The sequence below is a fragment of the Dermacentor variabilis genome, chromosome 5 (genome assembly GCF_050947875.1).
Source record: "Dermacentor variabilis isolate Ectoservices chromosome 5, ASM5094787v1, whole genome shotgun sequence".
In the NCBI taxonomy this organism is placed as follows: Eukaryota; Metazoa; Arthropoda; class Arachnida; order Ixodida; family Ixodidae; genus Dermacentor; species Dermacentor variabilis.
Genome location: NC_134572.1, coordinates 51,759,636 through 51,779,190, shown reverse-complemented (window position 1 = coordinate 51,779,190; position 19,555 = coordinate 51,759,636). Strand labels below are relative to the sequence as shown.

The 19,555-nt window shown below is 44.6% G+C and overlaps 1 protein-coding gene across 2 annotated transcripts in view; it reads right to left on the bottom strand.

Moving 5' to 3' along the window:
• LOC142582597 (thrombospondin type-1 domain-containing protein 7B-like) overlaps window positions 1-19,555 on the bottom strand; it is a 290,129-nt gene that overhangs the window by 198,151 nt on the left and 72,423 nt on the right. For both annotated transcript variants that reach the window (XM_075692478.1, XM_075692477.1), the window contains exons 11-12: window positions 9,414-9,606; window positions 9,119-9,231 (exon numbers count right to left, since the gene is read on the bottom strand). In XM_075692478.1, coding sequence (XP_075548593.1) covers window positions 9,119-9,231; window positions 9,414-9,606 — 306 coding nt within the window. The remainder of the gene's footprint in view (window positions 1-9,118; window positions 9,232-9,413; window positions 9,607-19,555) is intronic.

Sequence of the window (19,555 nt, the reverse complement as noted above, 5' to 3'; positions counted from 1 at the left end):
GCGTGCTCGCTTCGAAAGATCGCAGATCTCGTGATTCCGCTGCGTCCGCAGCTCGTTTTATCGGCGGATCGAGCATCAGCTAGTCTGAGGACGCTGCCTTTTTCTCAGACTTAGACTCTGAGAGTCTAAGTCTGGTGAGAGACGACGGCGCAAGCCTGCCCGGAACATCGGCGGCCGCAGCCCGGCACGCCTAACTGTAGTGCTTGCAGTTAAATTTTTGTAGTGTAATACCTGCTCAATGAAAAATTTTGATTTTTTTTGAGATGGTGCTCGTTAGACGGTAATACATTTTTGTAGATCTCATAACTTTTGTTACATATTTTCCTTAGTAGATACAAGCGTGTCGTTGTAAACTTTGTTCAATGTTATGCCACAATCTTGATTCTGGCAATTTTCATCTTTTTATGACATATATCTCGTTAACAAAACGTTTATGCGTGAAATGTGCATTTATGTAGCATCTTGTTTATGTATTACGCAAGATATTCTGCGCAGTGTTTCCTTCAGAATAAAAGATCTGGTGTAACCTACAAAGGACACCTATTTTACCCATGGTAGGGAAAGAGTTAAATGGCAGCACCGAGCACCAACAAATACAACATTACACTAATACTCCATTGCATGGTGTAACACTCGGTGTAACTAACACAGCTTCGTTGTTCGACCACCTGCATGGACTGGAAAGGGCGATTATTTTTTAGCAGTATGGAGGGGCTTTAGTGTACGAGATGAGATCGACGGTAGGCATCCTACAGGTGCGAAACCTTGGGCGTTCGTCCGTGCCCAATGAAAAAAAAATGTGGAGGACGCTTAAGCTTCGCCTTTAAGAGTGGAACGCGACAGCATTATAAGATCCCAGAATGCTTCTCGCGCTTCCCGGAAAGTGCAGCTTATGTAACCATATTGTTTACCGGCAAACACTGGCGGCGAACGATATTCACGAAGCGGAGCTTTCTGGTAGAAAAACAGTCTCTCGCGTGGGCAGCGATGGATCGGTGAATGGATGAACGCTACGAACGTCCCCTTTGGAGTGGGTTGCACGTGGTGCCATCAAGCTCTTGTTATTATATTGCCTAATGTCCTATCTATGTTCAAAAATAAAAAGAAAGAAAAGGAAAAAGAAGAGCCACGATGAATTCCTGCAAACAAACTTTCTGAAACCTTATTGCGAACTTCGTTTTTGTATGCCTCCGTTGTTTGTCGTTTCCCTACTTTTCTTCCACCAATCTTCCAATCACCTCTTACCAATCTATATTGTGGAGATGTTTACTTTCACCCTACTCTAGCTGAACCCAAGGGCTTCAAGGAGGCCAGAGGTTCCTAAATCGATCGTGGGGAAGATATCTTCACATTCTAATAAAACATGTTCCATCGTTTCCCTAGCTTTACCGCAGCAAGCACATGCTTCTTCTTCCTTCTTAAATCTCGATTTATAAATGCGTGTTTTCAAATATCCTGAATTCGTTTCCAAAAGTAATGAGCTTCCTTTTGAGTTATCATAAATTGTTTCTTTCATTATTTCGTTTTTTTCCTCTTAAATAGTTACTCGTAGCACGTTTCATTTCTATTGCTGCTACCCACGAGATTATCTCAGCCCCTCCGATTTTCCGCTTGACGTTCTCTGTTGCCATGTTGCTCCCTATACAGAGCGCATACTTGCTGGTAAGCTTCCTAGTTCTTTTCCTCGACTGTGAATCAATGTTCTTTTCCTGTACAAATACCTGAACACTCTCCCAGCCCATTTAGTCTCTTCCATATTCCACAGTCGTCCTTCATAATCAATTTTACTCTGAGCTTCCCCCACTTCGAAAGTTGTCCAGCCTATATCACCTTCCGCAGTTTCATTTGCAGTCTTCCCATGAGCGCATATTGCAAGGCGTCCCACTGACCTTTGGTCCTCATCGAGTCCTGGTTGTCCTCCTGAGCTCAATCAAACAACCGCATTTCCAAATGTAAGTCCTGAAACGATTACACTTTTTCACATAACCTGAAGCACCCTATACCTATTGTATCCCCATAGCGCTCGCTGTTTCATTATGGCCGCATGTGTTTCATTATCGCCGCATTTCTCGTCCCCTTTACTGTTATTGTTTATTCCTATGTTTCCACATATATCTATAGCATTCGTTTATCCGTATACCAAAGTATATATACTGTTTTACGCGAGTTAATTCCTGGCCCTGTATTGGCACTGCCTGTTCACTGTTTTCATTGAATAGCATAACACCTGATTTTTGACTCTAAAGAAGACCTAAATTTTCCCCTTCATGTCCACACATACATACCTTGCCCATCATTTTGCTTGTTAGCTAGCTACACAATGTCATCCAACTAAAACAAACCTACAAGCTCCTGCTCTACTACTGTACCTACCTGTTTGTATGAAAGATTAAATCCGATATTACTTCTCTCTAGCGCCCTTTCGATCCTCACCATTTACATCATAAACAGCAGTGGCGATAAAGGGCACCTCTGCCTCATTCCTTTCTTGATATCAACTTTCTCGTCACTCCTCATTCCTTCCCATTCAACGCAAACGGTATTTTGTAAGTAAATCTCTCACAAAAGCTGCGTACAATCGTCGCGTAAGCCTTTCTCTTTCAGAATATCCCTCAAAATATTGCAGTCTACCTTGTCATACGCTCCTGTAATGTTTAAAAAGGCAATATATAACGGTCTTCTTTCTACTCTGGATATTTCAATACATGGAGGAAGAACAAATAAGTTATCATCCATACGCCTACCGAAAATGCCGTTATTCTCTGCTCATGCTTGCAGCTTTAATTTAATTGCCTGCATTCCTAGCCTGCATATTACATATATAATGGTCAACGGTCTATATGAGTGAATTCTATCTTAATCCCCCTTACCTTTATACATTAAATTCATTCTACTTTGTCGCGAACTGTCTGGTATTTGTCTAGCTTTTAAAATTTTTTCGACAGCTTTCAACAGAGCTTCCTTACTTGTTCGTCCTAGTTCTTTAATCAGCCTAACGGTAACCTCGTCTAGCCTTGCGGCTGTGCACTTAGGAATTTTCTCTTCGGCTTTCTTCCAGTTGAAATTTGTTAGCACCAGCTCCTATTCCATCCGGTTCTCTTTCATACTCTTATTTTCCTCAAATACAACCTCGTCATTGCCTTGGAATGATTCGGCTGTTATTTTTCGGATGTAATTTAATGCCACGCACCCTTCAAGTTTGTTTCCATCTTCGTCTAGCATATCTTGTTGTATTGTGCCAGACTTCCTGCCTAACAAGTCTATGTGGTTCCAAAATATTCTACCTGCGGTCTCCTTTTTCTCACGTATTTCTGACAACCAACGTTCCCTTTCAGCTTTTATCTTTGCTTGAATCAGTATTTGAACCGTAGATTTTCTCCTGGTATATTTCCCATATTCTGGCCCCTATTCATCCTGCAGCAACTGCAGCTTTTCTGCCTGCCTCTGCTCTCGGGATGCTTTCTGTCGTTCGGCCGCCGCTTCTCGTATCTCCCTGTTCCGCCAGCTCTTCGGTTTCCTTTTTTTTAATTTTCCAACAAGCGTGTTGTCTCTCTTTCCGTATTTCGGTCGTAATTACATTTAGAAGCTCACTATACTCTCACTCTTTGCGTGGCCGTTTGCCAAGATCTTCCTCAACTCTTGCAACTATATTTGCTAATTTTCAGCGTTAAAATTTGGACTGGCCATTTTGCGCTCCTTTCTCTCTTTCCGAACTACATATCCCATTTCCAAAATGATGTGTTTATGATCACTCTCTATGCTGCTATACCCTTCCTCGTCAACGACTATTTTTCTCAGCTTATCATGAATACCTTCTGTCATCGGACAGTAATCAATGGTCGACTACCGGTTTCCCACTTGCCACGAGGTCTGCCCGTCACATTTAGGCCCTGTATTCACGATAACAAGGTTTTGTTGCTCACAAAGATCTAGCGTTGACTCCCCGTTGTCGGTATAGCCATCTAGATCCTGTATGTGGGTATTTATGTCATCTAATAGGATAATTTCGGCATCATTCCCGAAACACTTAATATCAGCTCTTAGGCATTTCCCTATCTCTTGATTTTTCTCTCTGCAATTATTCCCAGTCCACAAATGCGTTGCACCCAGCCAAGTTTTCTTTCCACTCATTGTACATAATAAGTAAAGATGCTCTTGATGAATTGACTTCCTTTGGCTCCCTGATAGACGAGCATTCCGACTTCCCCTCCTTTTCTTTCCGATTTATCTCTCCTGCACCCTTCCCAAATATAATTGTTAATCACTGGCGGCTCTTCCGAGTCTCTGAGATGCGTTTCTATAAACGCATATACTCTATTTGTTCTCTATTTAACTGCTCCTCAATCTCTACCTACTTTTCCTTTCCTCTGCCGCCTTGCATGTTTATTAGCCTATTTCATGGCGATCTCTCTGTCTTGTTTTTCTCCTTTTTCTCTTATTGACGGCGATGCTATTCTGGGGTTCTGCGATGCGGCGGAGGCGAGCGCCATCTGAAGGTGTTGCAAGGACCCGGGCGCTTCATGGCCTTTGAGATTTGCGTACCGGCGCACGCGAATCTCGGAGGCCATGGCTGCTCTATGAATTTCAGGAACGCTGGAAAATGGGTTTGTGTTTGAGTTTCCGCTCAACAGAATTATTTTTTCTCGTAAATTCAAATTACAGTCCAGCACTGTCATGTCTGCGGTTGTGTCTCAGTCGTGCTTCGCGATTTTTGTTACGTGTTTTGCTTTGAGAAATTCAATTAGTTCAGTAAGTTTGTTGCGCTACATGGAGGGCCCGCGGAGTTGGATATGTGAGATTCGAAACGATTTTTGCCGAAGCGACGGTCGACGCCGGGCGCGGGGCGCAGACGCCGCATTTTCTGCGACAAGGGGCCCTTGACGCTATCGCGTTAATCTTAGATAACGTCAGCTTGAGGTATACTGCTCAGACCAGAGTATACGTGTGCAGCAGGCTAGCAGAAACGCTGCAGTGTGCGCACGCACAACGCTTACGCCAGCAGCGGAAGGCGGAACACTACCATTGCTCCGCCAGCCCAGCGATCTAGCGTAGCTTTGACAGAGCGCCCATTACCCCTCGTCCATTTATTTATTTTTTATTTTATTTAGTGCCCTCCTGCGAACCGGTTAAAGCCCAAGGAGCAGATGGAGTACAATATCGTAAACGCATGCATGAGGGATTTCGAAATATTGAAATAAAGAAGCAAAGTATGTAATAAATACAAAAGTGGGATACAACATCAGCAACATACAGTTCACTCAGGAGGCACGAGAAATGAGTTTTTGTCACTCGGCGCCCACCGTGTTGACCGCGTTTCTGACGATCCTCTAAACCTCGGTGCGCGAACTGCGCATGTTCCGCCAGCGGGACAGTGCGACAAAGGCGGCAGCGTGAGTGCGTCTCCAGACATTCCAGCCATAGAGTTTCATACGGGAAACTCTGGCGCTGCAACCGTTGAGCCGCCAGTGGAATGATGGGTATACCCCATGGATCAGTCTAACCTTCGTGCTTTTGGATCGAAACGTTCTCGTGGCTTTGTTAATTAAGCTTTATCTACATTCGTTGTCCTCAATTTCAGTGCAATCTATACTTCCTAAGTGAAGCGAACTCCGCGAGCACGCACAATCGCTACTAATCGCAGCGGTTCAGCCTGTCGAGGTGGCCAAATCGAAATGCGCCACGCGTCTCAACGCGCTGCCTTGCTCGCAAGAAATTTCTATGCCACTTGTGGATGCATGCGTGCCTGGCGTAATTATTTCGATATCGCGCTTCTGTGACCTGTATTCAAATCCTGGCGTCGGTCAATTTTAAGAATGTAGATTTAATTAATTATTTCATGGTGCGTTGTCTAAAACGACGAGTTTACAAAGTCACAAAGCCTTCTGAAGCCATAAGGACGAAGTTTAGGCAAATACATGTAGTACCTCATCGTTCGCATGCTGGCTGAACCGCCTCGCTTGAAGCCCTCGTGTAGACACCAGCTCCAGATTTCCCTCTGGTAATTGTTGTATGAAACGCTATGCCTCGGGCATTGCTATCAGAACGAATCAAACTATGAGTAATATCTGAGCGTATTATCTTTCCTCCGTTGTTAAAGGTAACTCTGCGCCGCTTTTGTAATTACTTGCCATTTTCTAGCGATAGAAAGTATATCGCACTCCTCTACTCACGTAAGCCTGCGCACACAAGGCACGTGCTGAAGCACCTGCTGCGTAGTTTCGTAAGCTCCCCGATACGAAAACGAGAACGAATATCCGTCTGTCGATTGCTTTAGGTGCCCTCTTTTCTATAGTATAGGCAGAAACGGCATCCTTGTCGCACAAGTTGTCTACGTAACGAAGTGCTTCGTGTGCGTGTTTCTCGTCGCAAGAAAATAATCATAATGAGAAGTGGCTTATATACCGCCGTACCAAAGATTTTATTTGTATTACGGCTAAAGCACGTACGCGAGAGAAAGCAAAATGAAATGTATACAAGCAGTCATATTTGCGACATTTTAATTTCAAATCCCTTAGATACTGACAGCTGTAACTGGAGACATATAAGGCCACAATACTTTATATAAGGGATTCAATCTGTCAGTGACAATAGGGCGCGGAAAATTGAGCTGGCAATTTACACTACTTCATGTTGCTATTGTATTAGATTAAACTCTGGGGCTGTATGTAATGTCACAGGGTAAGTAGCAGTCAAAGAAACTCATGTTTTATAAAGGAAACGTTTTTTTCACATCGACACAAATATAAGCTTTGTTTTGGTGCTTTCTTAGGCAAATGCTTTCTCAGAATTCAGTACAATGGAATTTGGCCGCCGCTGTCATGCAGATCTTCATACAGTTAGTTCCATTCATTGTATCATTTCTAAGGCTCTAGATAATAAGTTACCGTTTCTTGTAAGCAACATGAAAGGGAACGCAGGCGCGCGTGCCAGGTGGACTCAAACCCCTCTAGGTGCCACCTAAAACAAAGTGGAAAGAAAAGTGCTGTGAAGTTCACACCCGGCTGGTTTTTCTTATGCAGTGTGGGCGGCGTCATGGGTGCTATGCACGAAAGCCCGCTTTTGGCAAAGTTCGGGATCTCCGCGAGCTCTGGCGACGCCATGAGAATCTAATAGCATCAAGACATACATTCAACCCTCGGCACTTCTCCAGTTCCATTCGCTTATCGAGATTCACTCTTGGGTTATCATCACCTGGACGTTACCTCGTGGGTAGCCGAAAAAAGCGCAGTGCCCTTCCATGACTCTGTGAAGAGGGATGACCAGCAAAGGTGTGTAAGTGGGTCCCTTAATGGCGAACTGCACCTCCGCCGCGGGTCGGCCCGGCACTGCACTATCTTCGGGATCGGCCCACATATGGGGAGTGCTTAACGCCTGCTTCGCCTCCGCCGCGGCTCGGCCCGGCATTGCACTATCTCCGGCATCGGCCCACGTATGGGGAATTTTTCGCTTACCCCGCCAACGAGACGAAAATTTCCTTGGACGGTAGAGGCATACAGCTTGGCTGTAAAAGGAGGAGTCACGTCGGCGCCTTCTTTCGTTTATTGTTCTACCCAATGTATTACCTGTGCAAGTAAGTTATAGAAAAAAAATTATCTTTTAAGGTATTCTAAAGAAAAGGTTGATGTGAGAATGCGCCACTTCTGCACTGCTCGTGTTCGACGGTGGATAGACATATAATGTCCGGAAAAGGAGGCACGCCCTTGACTGGCCTCAGAAAGGCTTGGCGAGCGGCTTGCGTCATGTGCGTCGATAGAAAGGGCGGGACAGGGCGGGGCATCCACGGTATTGCAAGATGGCATTGATAATAAGAGACAGCTTTAGAATAGCGTTTGCAACCGAACCTAACGCACTACATCTGTACATAGCGTTGTCCTAACTGCGCATGCTCCGAAAGTTATTGAGTTTCTGTGGTTTACGTGCGCGATGATAACGTACATTATTTGGCGAGTTTAGCGTTCGTAAATGTTTACGGACGCTAAGAAATGGAGTTGTCGAATGTGGCAGCACCCGTGACTCTCGCGTCACCGTGTATGCTCGTGATGGCTACGCTCTCACTCTCGTTGATCAGCAGTAACTATTGAAATGAGCTTTTGTTTCCTCTAAGCTCGCATGAAACACTAGTTACGAGCACATGGCGCGTACAATTTCTTAGATCGTTCGGCGATTCCAGCGTCCCTAGGCCCGACTAGACGCATCCGCCTAGCGACAACATAATGGTTGCTAATGATTGCCTTGGCTTGGATATGCTTGTCACGACGCATCAGACGACGCCTTGCCTTTTAGCGCCTTGTTCACGTTTGCGTTCCCGTACATTAAATCAATGTCTACGGACACCCCGCAAAGACGCTTGTGTTTAACGTACGTAAGGCTACAAACGCCATTACTGTCTGATAAGCGGCGCTGGTGCGTAACAATGCCCATTCTTGTGTGTTTGAAACGAGGAAGAGGCGTGTGCAAGGTGCATTCATGGGGACATACGAGGCTTCACCTGGACATGTTATTATGCGCTGCAGCTTCGGGCGTCTCGCGCAATCTTTGTTCACTAACTCCGTCGAGCGAACGCATGCAAGCGGGAAACTCGAGGCATCCTGCATAGCACCTCCTGTCGGCAGCTGACGAGGCCTATAAAACCGCCCTATTTTCCGTATACGTTCATATTCGCATTACCATAGGCAGTGGGCATAGTCACAGCAGTGATAATTATCGCTACGCTCGAAAACATTGATAACACACCTGATATCTTAAGGAGTTATTACAGCGAGGTGCCACCGAGATTCTCCTTGCATTTATCTAAACGTTGTCGGAATAGGAGTGCCAACGATTAACATTATAACCCTTCCCTTTGCACTTTGCTTTGGAGAGTGGTCGCCGCGTATCGCTCGAAGTCTAATTTGAGGCTATTTGACACGTGCTCTTATGTTGCCTTTCATATTTACCGCGAGAGTACCGTAATGCCAAATTAGTAAGATCCGTCGTTTATGACAAAACTACCGATTATATGGCACATCCCAAACTGAGATAGCCTGTTTAGGCTCCAAACCAAGACGTTGTACTCGTAGTGAAGAAACAGACTATAGGATCCGACCCTCATCTACAAGATAACAAAGCACACACTCACCATCGCCACAGTCTTTGCATAGTCTCCAGTCAGAGAAATTGGTCACTTGACAGTCGACTGGACAGGGTATGTGGCAGGGCTGAGAATTGGCTGGCTTCTTGAGCGGAGCACACCTGAAGTAAGTAGTAGGAAAGAGAGAAAACAGATTAATAGGCCTCCACTTCGCATACTCAGATGAACGAAAGCATGACGACAGCTGCTCTTGTCCATCTTTTGGCAGCGCTTTAGGCAGCGAGACCTCTGACGGCCACTTATTTGACGGAGCGTTGGCCGCCAAGGACGTTCAAGGACTCACTTCTTGTCGGAGACGTTTCCTTTGAAGAAGCAGTTGACGGTGCGGTTCTGTCTTCCGCGGCCGCAGCCGCTGGTGACGTTATCCGCGACGCACTTCTTCCAGGGGCCGGTCTTCCAGTGCATGCCGAAGCAGCGCACCATGTTACAGTCGTCCACCTCCCGCAAGTCCGACTTGGCAGGGCACGAGGCACCACCTGCAGTCACGTCGCGAAACATGATGACGATTTAACACGTCAGCAGCAGTGCCACGCTGGCGCTTTGTAAGTGCAACAAGACGCGAAATGTTATTGCATTGCTTGCTCGCCTGGCTTGATTCGTTTGATAACATTGGTAATGTTGGCAACATTCGTCGCAGGCGTTTCCTCAACATTTGGTTGGCTACTGAATTTGAAAAAAAAATGGCACGACAAGATGGGGCAACAACTATTCTTCCTGTCAATTTCCGTTTTCTTTGGTCACACTCGTATCGAATCGCATTCCTTTTGGAGGAACGGGAAGACTTGAAGAAAGTGCGTCGTCACCCTAACACGTGGGACGATTTTATTCCAATCTTGTGTAGCCAGACAAGCTGACGGTGGCTCTTGTTTCAAAATATGACATTTCTCGAGTTTCCTTTTGTTTTGACAAGATGCTGGGCTACACACGTCCTGTAATGAGAGCATTCTGAGCACTATGGCTTATTAGGGCTCATTGCAGTGTGTGCTACTGTGAAACGGGCATCGTAAATGCTGGAAGCCATATGCGCCGACCACATTGGGGGGGGGGGGGCGGGGGGAGGGGCGCTCCGGGGTGCGAGCCCCCTTCGGAGTTTTCCGGCGGGGGGCGCAGAGCCGCCACCCTTGCGATGGCGCAGCCTTTCCCCCCCCAGTACACATGCCAAAAGTCAAAAGTGTCATTACCGGAGTCTTGTCACCCACATTTTTTAAATGTTTCTGCTGACTTGCCCCTACCGTTTCACTTAAGATTTCATTGTGGCTAATAGCTTGCTGCATCACTGTTGGCGCAGACGTGCATGTCTTTTAATATATATATATATATATATATATATATATATATATATATATATATACATATGTGTGTGTGTGTGTGTGTGTGTGCGTGTGTGTGTGTGTGTGTGTGTGTGTGTGTGTGTGTGTGTGTGTGTGTGTGTGTGTGTGTGTGTGTGTGTGTGTGTGTGTGTGTGTGTGTGTGTGTGTGTGTGTGTGTGTGTGTGTGTAGTTTCGCTTTACTTTTGCAAATGCTCACAATAGGAGGACCAGTGGCGGCTGCCTCATCCGTATTTCCTCACTTCATCATTGTTTTAAATTTCCACTGTAAATACCATACAAATACACAAAATGCTTAGATATATACACAGGAAAAATTTAATTTTTTGGCTTCCCAGTCCAGTGATATCATGCACGTTACACGACTGAAGCAGTATCTTCAGACTGGGATACATGGCGCAAGAAATGACACAGGGACAAGCAGAACACAGGACGAGCGCTAATATTCTGCCTGTGTCATTTTTTGCGCTATGTATCCCAGCCTGAATGTATCCCACCAACACGCCCAAACTTCTTTCCTGCTGAAGCAGTGCCACCCTCCATGTGTTGACATTTAGACGCTCCGGGACGTCGCTTCTGCCGCCGGGGGTTTATGCTACACGCGTGTGATATTTGCTTGTTTGAACGAGGCTCGTGGACGCCATCACTCGAGAAAAGAGGCAGAACAACAAACTGGGCTGGCGCTGTGAATCTAGCCGGTCAGCACTACAACCGATGTTGTAAATATAACCTGTAAATAGCTGCTCGTCTTACCGACTCATCCTTCGCGTAACAATATGTTTAAAAGAGGAGGAGGTAGCCAATTAACAATTATTTCTAAAGGTAGGGATAGCCTATTCCTAGAGAATGAATATGTTGCTGTTGCTTCGAATTGCTTCGCGTGCTTCTTTGACCCTGAAAAAAATAACCTATAGACTTCAGTGAGCCCTTCGGCAAAGCCTTTTATCAACGTCGTGTAATATGCACTTGAATGATAGGTGTCTCAGTATGGCTTCTCTTTCCCATGAGCAATGCTAATGACTCACGAAAAAAAAAACATTTCTAGTAATTTACAAACAACATTCAGGATGGAAACATCATCACTTGCATGCAGAGGTTTTAATATATAGAAGGCGTCCCATGAACTATTATGCACGAATATTTAAAGAAAGTGCAATGCGTTACTGGAAGAAAACCTAGCGCACATTGTTTCCAGTATACAGTGAAGTACCTGACAGCAACTTTTTGGTTACTGAGATTTAATTAGGTAATGGCAAATAATGATCTAACTCCGGACGTTCTATCATAATTATCAAAGTGTCAATTAGGCTTTTGTAGGCACAGCCAAGGGACATCCAACTGTGGTATTTTCAGCGACGTACTAATTGCGTACTGATCTTTCCCAACTGAAAAATTAACCCCACGAACTATGGAGAATACCACGTGATTGCGCTCCCACCCGCATCATCAAGCAGCGCCCTCGAACAGGCACCATCTTAGTTGGCCAGAACAGAATAAAGGAAACAAAGAAAAACATCGTGATTGAGTTAGTGCCTTATCTGCCGCGCCAAGCCTGAAGCAACACGTCGCGTTTGGTGTTAGTTGGAAATATGCTGTGATAGTTGGTGTCTTAGCGTATATAAAACGCACGGATGTTTTTTTTTTCTTTTTTTTTGGCACAAAGCCTATCGCCACAACAGCGAATTGACAACGTCAGTGCAGTCCCAGTCGGTATGTCTTTCTCTAACAAGCAGAAGATAAACGCGATCCTTGCCTTGGGAGCTACAAATGGCAACAAGAGGAATGCCGCAAATATACATCAGTCATGGAAGTGTGGCAGTGGAGCAAACACATCGACTATCGTCAGAAATTATGAAAACCTGAGACAAACCAGCAGCTTCCATAAATAGCGGTGGAGGACTCCATCTTTTGAGTCCTCGCCTACGCACGGATGTTGCAGCATTTATGACCTCAAACAGTCCTGCTAGCGTGCGGGATGTGGCCATCCAGGTACCAATTTCGAAGTCATAAATTTGGAGTATTCTAAATGACTCGACCTTTCACCAGTACCACCTTAACCTGCAACCGCCGAGGACTGGCAAACATCGCTTACGAGTACCAAGCTTCTTAAATTAATGTTTAAATTAGGAACAGCGCCAGACACAGAGACAAACGAAGAAAGACACACACAGCACTGTGTGCTTCTTTCTTCGTTTGTCCCTATCTCTAGAGCTGTTTTTATTTTAAACCTTTGGGGCAGTTCATACGGCCAATTTGACGGTACCCACATTTTGATGCAACCTAATTTTCTTGTGTGCCAATATTCCCACCTAACTTCATATACTATTAATCGTCAAATTTCAACCCTTACTCCTGACAATATCGAAACTTAGCTAGCCGGGAATGCAGAAAAGGTTGCCGGTTATCATATCAGACGGATGTCCTTGAAGCATGGTTAGCTTTCACTAAGGAAAGAATATCTATCGCCCTTTCCACTCTAAACTGGTGTTACCCGTAAAATTTTAGAGATAACGAAAAAGAAGCCACCGATAATCGAGCGAGGGCCCGAGGTTTTCTTGATTGTTTCCGTGGAGGTATTTCTGATTCAGGGCCTTCCGCAGAAAACGTTGTTTATTTATGCCCTTATTGCAACGGCGTAGTCCGGGGTTGGTTCGCAGGTGGAGAAAAACTCGAACTACCTACAGAGATGCGAGTACTGGCTCACTATCTTGTCGCGTGAATAACTTGTTTTATCCTTCTTAAAGGTAAAAATAATGGCGAAAATATTAGTGACAGGTAGACCCACAGCCTAAAAGAAGTGTACCGGGCTTAAACACGAATCATAAAATAATCGAACAAGCATGAAGGCGATCTATATTAACATCTGCCACTAAGGTTCTAATAAAAAAGGTTAATCGAGTTAAATAAAGAGTTTTGATATGGTAACAATGGAAGGCCTAAATTGGGATGACGTGCTAACACCCGATCACTTTTGCTTCTCACATAACTAATTCTCGCCGACGAAAAAGGTCTTCCATCGTTGCGAGACACGTATAGTGCTGCCATCTCTTCGCACGAGAGGAAGCCATCGATTCACAAAATCCTTCCACTAGCCGACGGACGGCGCGAACGTCGCCGATATCTCGTGTTCCCACGGTCTTGCTTCGGATATCGGAATTGGGGCTCCACCATATTGCCCGATCTTTACTACTTTTCGAATCTTCGGCTGTTTCAATTGCGAGCGATGGAAATTCACGGCGTCATTATTAAGGCGAATCCGCCTTAAATGGTTCGCTGCAATGGCTCATACTCGAAAAAAGCGGCGTCTGGTCCAGCGATAAAAAAAAAAAAAGTTTACGAGTGGCACAAAAAATACCGTCAGCAGCAATGGCTCACATCCGAAAACATATAGCGTAATCTGGATTGGCTCACACCCCCGTAAGTGAGCAAAGATGCAGTGGCTAGACATGAATGAAGAAACGAATGATAGAACGGAAGAAAGAAAAAGAGGTTCTCTCTAAAAGATACCTCTCTCTCTCTCTCTCTCTCTCTCTCTATATATATATATATATATATATATATATATATATATATATATATATATATATATAAGCGAAAGAGCCTGGAAATGCGTCTGTCAGTTATACTCATTTCTAACCGACATAGCCCTATTTATCGACCACACGTATTGAACCATGGGGGCCCGAAAAATTATTTGAATTTGCATTTACTTCGTGCAACTATTGTTGCGATTCGCCTGCGACACGTGGTTTTGCCGGCGCGACTGCGGCGGGGCGGCAGACATTTTGGCCCGATCGTCGTCGCCACAACACTCATCGCCAGGTGTTTCCAGGCGCGACTGCGGCGATGCGACCGCCTAGGGATTATCATCTCATTCCAGTTATTGGGCCCGAAACAGGCGATGCCAAAGCAGGGATCTCGTTCCAGTCATTGTGCCCGAAACAGGCGATGCCAAAGCAGGGATCTCATTCCAGTTATTGGGCCCGAAACAGGGGATGCCAAAGCAGGGATCTCGTTCCAGTCATTGTGCCCGAAACAGGCGATGCCAAAGCAGGGACCATCCTCTCATTACAGTCATTGTGTCCGACCGGCAGCGCCACGACAGGGTGCTACGAGATCGTGCTCGACATGGTGCTACGGCATCGCTACGACAGTGTGCGTCACCATTAGCCCATTGTACATTCACGTGCTCGTCTTTTGAGGGGTTCCTTCTTGCCCTCAACTGCGAGAGTATAAAAACAGCTGCCCCCGGACGCCAAAAGGAGGGCTCCGATTTCTTCTGTTGAGTGAAGTGCTCTCCCGTCTCTCTACTTCGGTCAAACCTGACCGCCAACTCTTTGCGATGTTAAAATAAACAAGTTGTTTCGTTGTTACCAGTCGACTCATGCTTTGCCGGGACCTTCGGATGCTTCCAGTTGTACCCCAGGCCGCCAGGCCAACGCTACCCTTGGGGCTTGCGACCCAGGTACAACCACGGGCGTCAGCGCCGAGTTCCCAACAGATCGTACCAGCAGTCCGATCCAAACACTATGTAAAATCTCAAGATGATACATGAACAAAAGCCAAAGAGTGCCTCACAAAGGTCCCGCATCCCGCCCAGTAGCAGCAATACAGCACACATAAGAAATGCACATTTGTTACCAACAGTTTCAATAATTAAACAATAGTACTTGATGTTTAAGTCTACAGCATCAATGTATTGCACGTAATAGCATTGTCGAGGTTATAAGCAACGAAGTACAATCAGCATAAATTACTTGCAATATTCACAAGAAAAGAAAGGCAGCAGATGTGTGCGACCTTGGGAGAATTACAACCCGATTTCCAGCGAAGCTGCTTCTTTCGGACAGTTGCAATAAAATTTTAAGTTTTTTTTACTATATTGCATACTTTAAAAAGATTCCCGTATATATATATATATATATATATATATATATATATATATATATATATATATATATATATATATATATAACTGTTCTGTTTGAAACCTTGCCGACAAGTACTGCTTTGTAGCACTTCTTGCTGGCAATTTTTAAAAAGCCATTAATTCATCAGCGCACTTGTTACTTCGCCATAACATTCACAATGGTGTCCTACCTTTCTCCCAACACCCACTACCCCCATCTCAATTTCTCAACTGATATCAGATTTGATATCGGTTGAGTTCACAGTTCTCCCAGGGCAGCGGGATGAATTCTCTGTTCCCAAAGCACATTCATAAAACTCCGAATAGCTTGGGTGCGTAATTTACTGCAAAATCCATAATTAGTCCCCTACGTTTGAAGTTTACTTACATATTGCCCATAACGTGCCCTTGATTTTCGCCAATTATAAACAAATTGTCTTGTTTAGTTCACCAAGGACATCGCAGAAAATTTTAAATGAGATTTTTTTTTTTTTACGAAGGCTGTGCTTAGCCCAGCCACACTTAGCCATAGTGTGCCATCATTTTTCGCTAAATTGGGTCTTGGCGGTTTTTATAGTTCTGCCACGGCAGCGGGCTCCATTCTCTCCCGCTCCTTAGGCGCGCTCATAACACTCTAGAGTGCTTGCATACGTAATTTACTGCGAAAGCCCAAGCATTAACCTGCCTCCGTTAACTGTACCCATTAACATGTACCCATTAACTTGTCCTTGCACTCACCAAACAAAACGAACCTGTCTCTTTTATTTCAGTGAGGGTACCAGGCGAAAGTAATGTATCACGCATGAAAAAAGTAAAAAAGGAAGATGAGGGTACAATAATTTTTCTTAACGCTTCTAAATGGGCCAGAAACTAAACACAGAAAATGCTGCTTATTCGTTCACAGTATAAAATATGTGAACCGCAAAGTTCTCTCGGGACATTGGGAAACCTAGCTAATAGCAGCAGTGTGATATTTTCGAAAACTTGCTTACAATTTTTTAAGGTGTATTTGATTAACAGGCATTTAACATCGCACATCAACTTGGCGGATTGTTCTGCTTATGTTCGCAAAATTTGACCTCATTTGTAGTTGTAATTATGTCAGCGCAGCCATATAAGTTTCACACTACTTGTGAAACATAATAATAACGATATGGAGCACTTGTATGTGTACGTATTATATTTGAAAAGGCGCATTTTACCCACCCATCTGGAACATTGCGTACACATTGGCCATACCAAGCCCATAAGTTTCACCGGATATAAACAAGATGCCTCGTTTAGCGCACTGTGGACACCAGAGAAACAAACTACGAATCTCGTATGATGCACGAAAACACAGGGGAAAATGGGTATTTAGTAATTACCTGCAACAGTTCCATTTAAAGCAGGAAAGTGAAAGTTTCGCCACACATTGCATTTAAAATTTTCTCTATTTTCACGAAACATCAACCGTCTCTTGTGCTGTTGTTTTAGGAGTCTGGGACACATTTAGATTAGCGGCAGTATGACACTCTCGAACGCTTCAATGAGCAAATTTCTACAAAGCCTGTAATAAACCTACACAGAATAAACATATATCGCTCGTCCCTCGTAACGTTGCTTCGTATAAATAAAAACACCGTGCCCCACATATTTTGCCGAGGGTACCGGGAGAAAAGAACTAAATACCGTGCATAACGCATAAGAATTGGGACAAATCGACTATCAGTAACCGTTTTCAGAGCTCAAAAGCAACCTACACAGTGCGAATTTTCAGTGCACGTCACAAAAAAAGTGGCCCATCGTATTTCAATATACGGAATATCTGCTGTTCTTTTTTCTCCTGTCCGGAAACAAATAATAGTGCAGCTCTTATTTAAAAACAACCTGGAAATAATATTATGAAAGTCAGAAGAGGCACATTCCTTTAGAAAAATTCAAGTGAGTGTTCTGTTGGTATTGAAATGGTTCTGCACGTTCGGCCAAGGTCATTTTCACTAGCATATCTACGATAAGTCGTGGTTACACGATTTTATTGGACTGTTTTACCTGTAAGAGGTTTGATTAGATTGTTGGCGTACAGCCAACACCCACCGTGCTAACCCTATAGCGGCGTGCACCGCTCGTGTTGTCAGTGCGGACGTTCTATACGCCGTCGTGGACGAGACATTGTCAACGTCGACCGCCTCAAGACCTACTACGACCCACTCATAGTGGCAAGCTGTTAGGTCGCCAGGTGGCTCCCTTTTCGTTCGCGGGGGTAATTGTAGATAAGGTTTGGAACGGTATAGTGGGTCGTCCTCTCCAACGCTTTTTCTCCTGAATGCCGCTCGCGCTCGGAGTCCGTGCTCTGCCTAGACTGTCGCCGCGGCGCTGCTCCTAGTCCGATCAAATGAAAACATTAAAAGTGTTATTATACCGAGACTACAACGCTACGTTGGCTATCTCTAGACAGAGAATAAATAGTTCCAGCATTTGAAGAACCAACGATATCGTGCCATGATTTCAAGCCGATTTCATGCCGGCTGATTGTAATGCTTTATCCGGACCTCCCCTTCGCCCGCAGGTTAAGTGTACCAAGCTGATCGTGTTTTCGAATACAGAAACAGTGGTCCCAGAAACCTGGACATGATGCAAGATGCGCACGCTGACATTTGTTGGGGCGGTAATTGACTCGCGTCAGGCGTTCTACGCAATGCGAGTATATGTGGCCAATCCCGCGCGTCGTCCGCTACATAGGGCGTCCCGAGAAGGCACAAAACACAACGCTCGCTGTCGAAGCAGGAGATGCGTAGTAAAGAAAAGCATCAGTTACGTGGTGACTCTATTAGAAAAGAACATTTAGCTTCAGCTGTAGTCTTGTTGGACTTTCCAGCGCGCAGCCACAAGTGCCCGCTTTCCAAAGTGGGGGAGGGGGGGGGGCAAAGCCCCCCCTGCACTCCCGGTAGATACGCTTATGCCCCCCTGATAGGATAACTTAATGCATTACCACGTGTGCAGCTGCCTTTCGCCTTCACGCGTTACAGGAATGTAACATGCTGCCGATTTTTCGTCTTCCCTACCGCACAGTTACTTTTCGTGACTATAATGTCTGCTATATAAAAAGGTTAAGGCCTCAGCTATTTGTCAGGTTTTTTCTTAAATGTATGCTAGGGTCGGAGATTATTGATTGAAAGTGCCAAATAGCCCCCTTCCCCTAAATAAAGGTAAAATAAATAAGAAGTGACAAACACATGATATCCTGGCGTCGATCATGGTGTCATATACAGGTGACTGGTCTGCACTGGAACAATAGTATGCTATAATTTTATTTCCTTTCAGAGCTGTCCATGACGCCTACAAGAATATTATATTCTGGTCCACAACGTTCTGTTGACACACAATGCTATTGTTGTATGAAAGTGTTTCTAATTCTTTCCGTGGTACCTTAAAGGGACACTAGGAAAAATAATTTGAGCTGCATTAGTGAATTACTCTTCAACAATCCAAAAAAAAAAAAACAAGAGAGGTGTGGCAATGCCACTTTGACTTTCTCACAATGTCGCCGTCGTGGCGTAGTGTATTTGGCACTGCGCTGGAAAACCCGAGGTCACGGGATCAAATCCCGGCCATGGCGGCGAACTTCGACAGGGGTGAAATGCAAAACACACGCTCGTGTACCATGCATAGGGTGCATGTTAAAGAAGCCCAGGTGGTCAAAATTAGTCCAGAGTCCCCCACTAACACATGCCTTATAATCATATCGGGCTTCTAGCACGTAAAACCCCAGACTTATATTTTTTTATTTGCTCCACATGCACATAGTGGTGTCTGCCTATAGTTATATGCTCATCGCTAAAGTTGGAATACAATGTATTTTAGAAGAGCCAAATATTTAACTAAGCAAGTTTTAGGAACTCTTACAAAGCCACAATGTCTTAAATACGAAAAAAAATATATATATAATTTGAAAACCACGACGTCACACTTACGTACCGGTGCTGTGCGCGTTGCGCGAAATTAGAAAAGTGGAACTTTGACCTTCATTTTCTCTTCCAATAATCAACCTAATACCGCTAAGTTGACAAAAATAATGTTTCGAGAAAATACTTTACCACAATAAACGGACTTAATTTTTTCTATCAGCTGTCAACCTATTACCGCTAAGTTAACAAAAACAAAGTTATGAAAGGATACTTTACCACAATAAACGGATTTAGTTTTTTT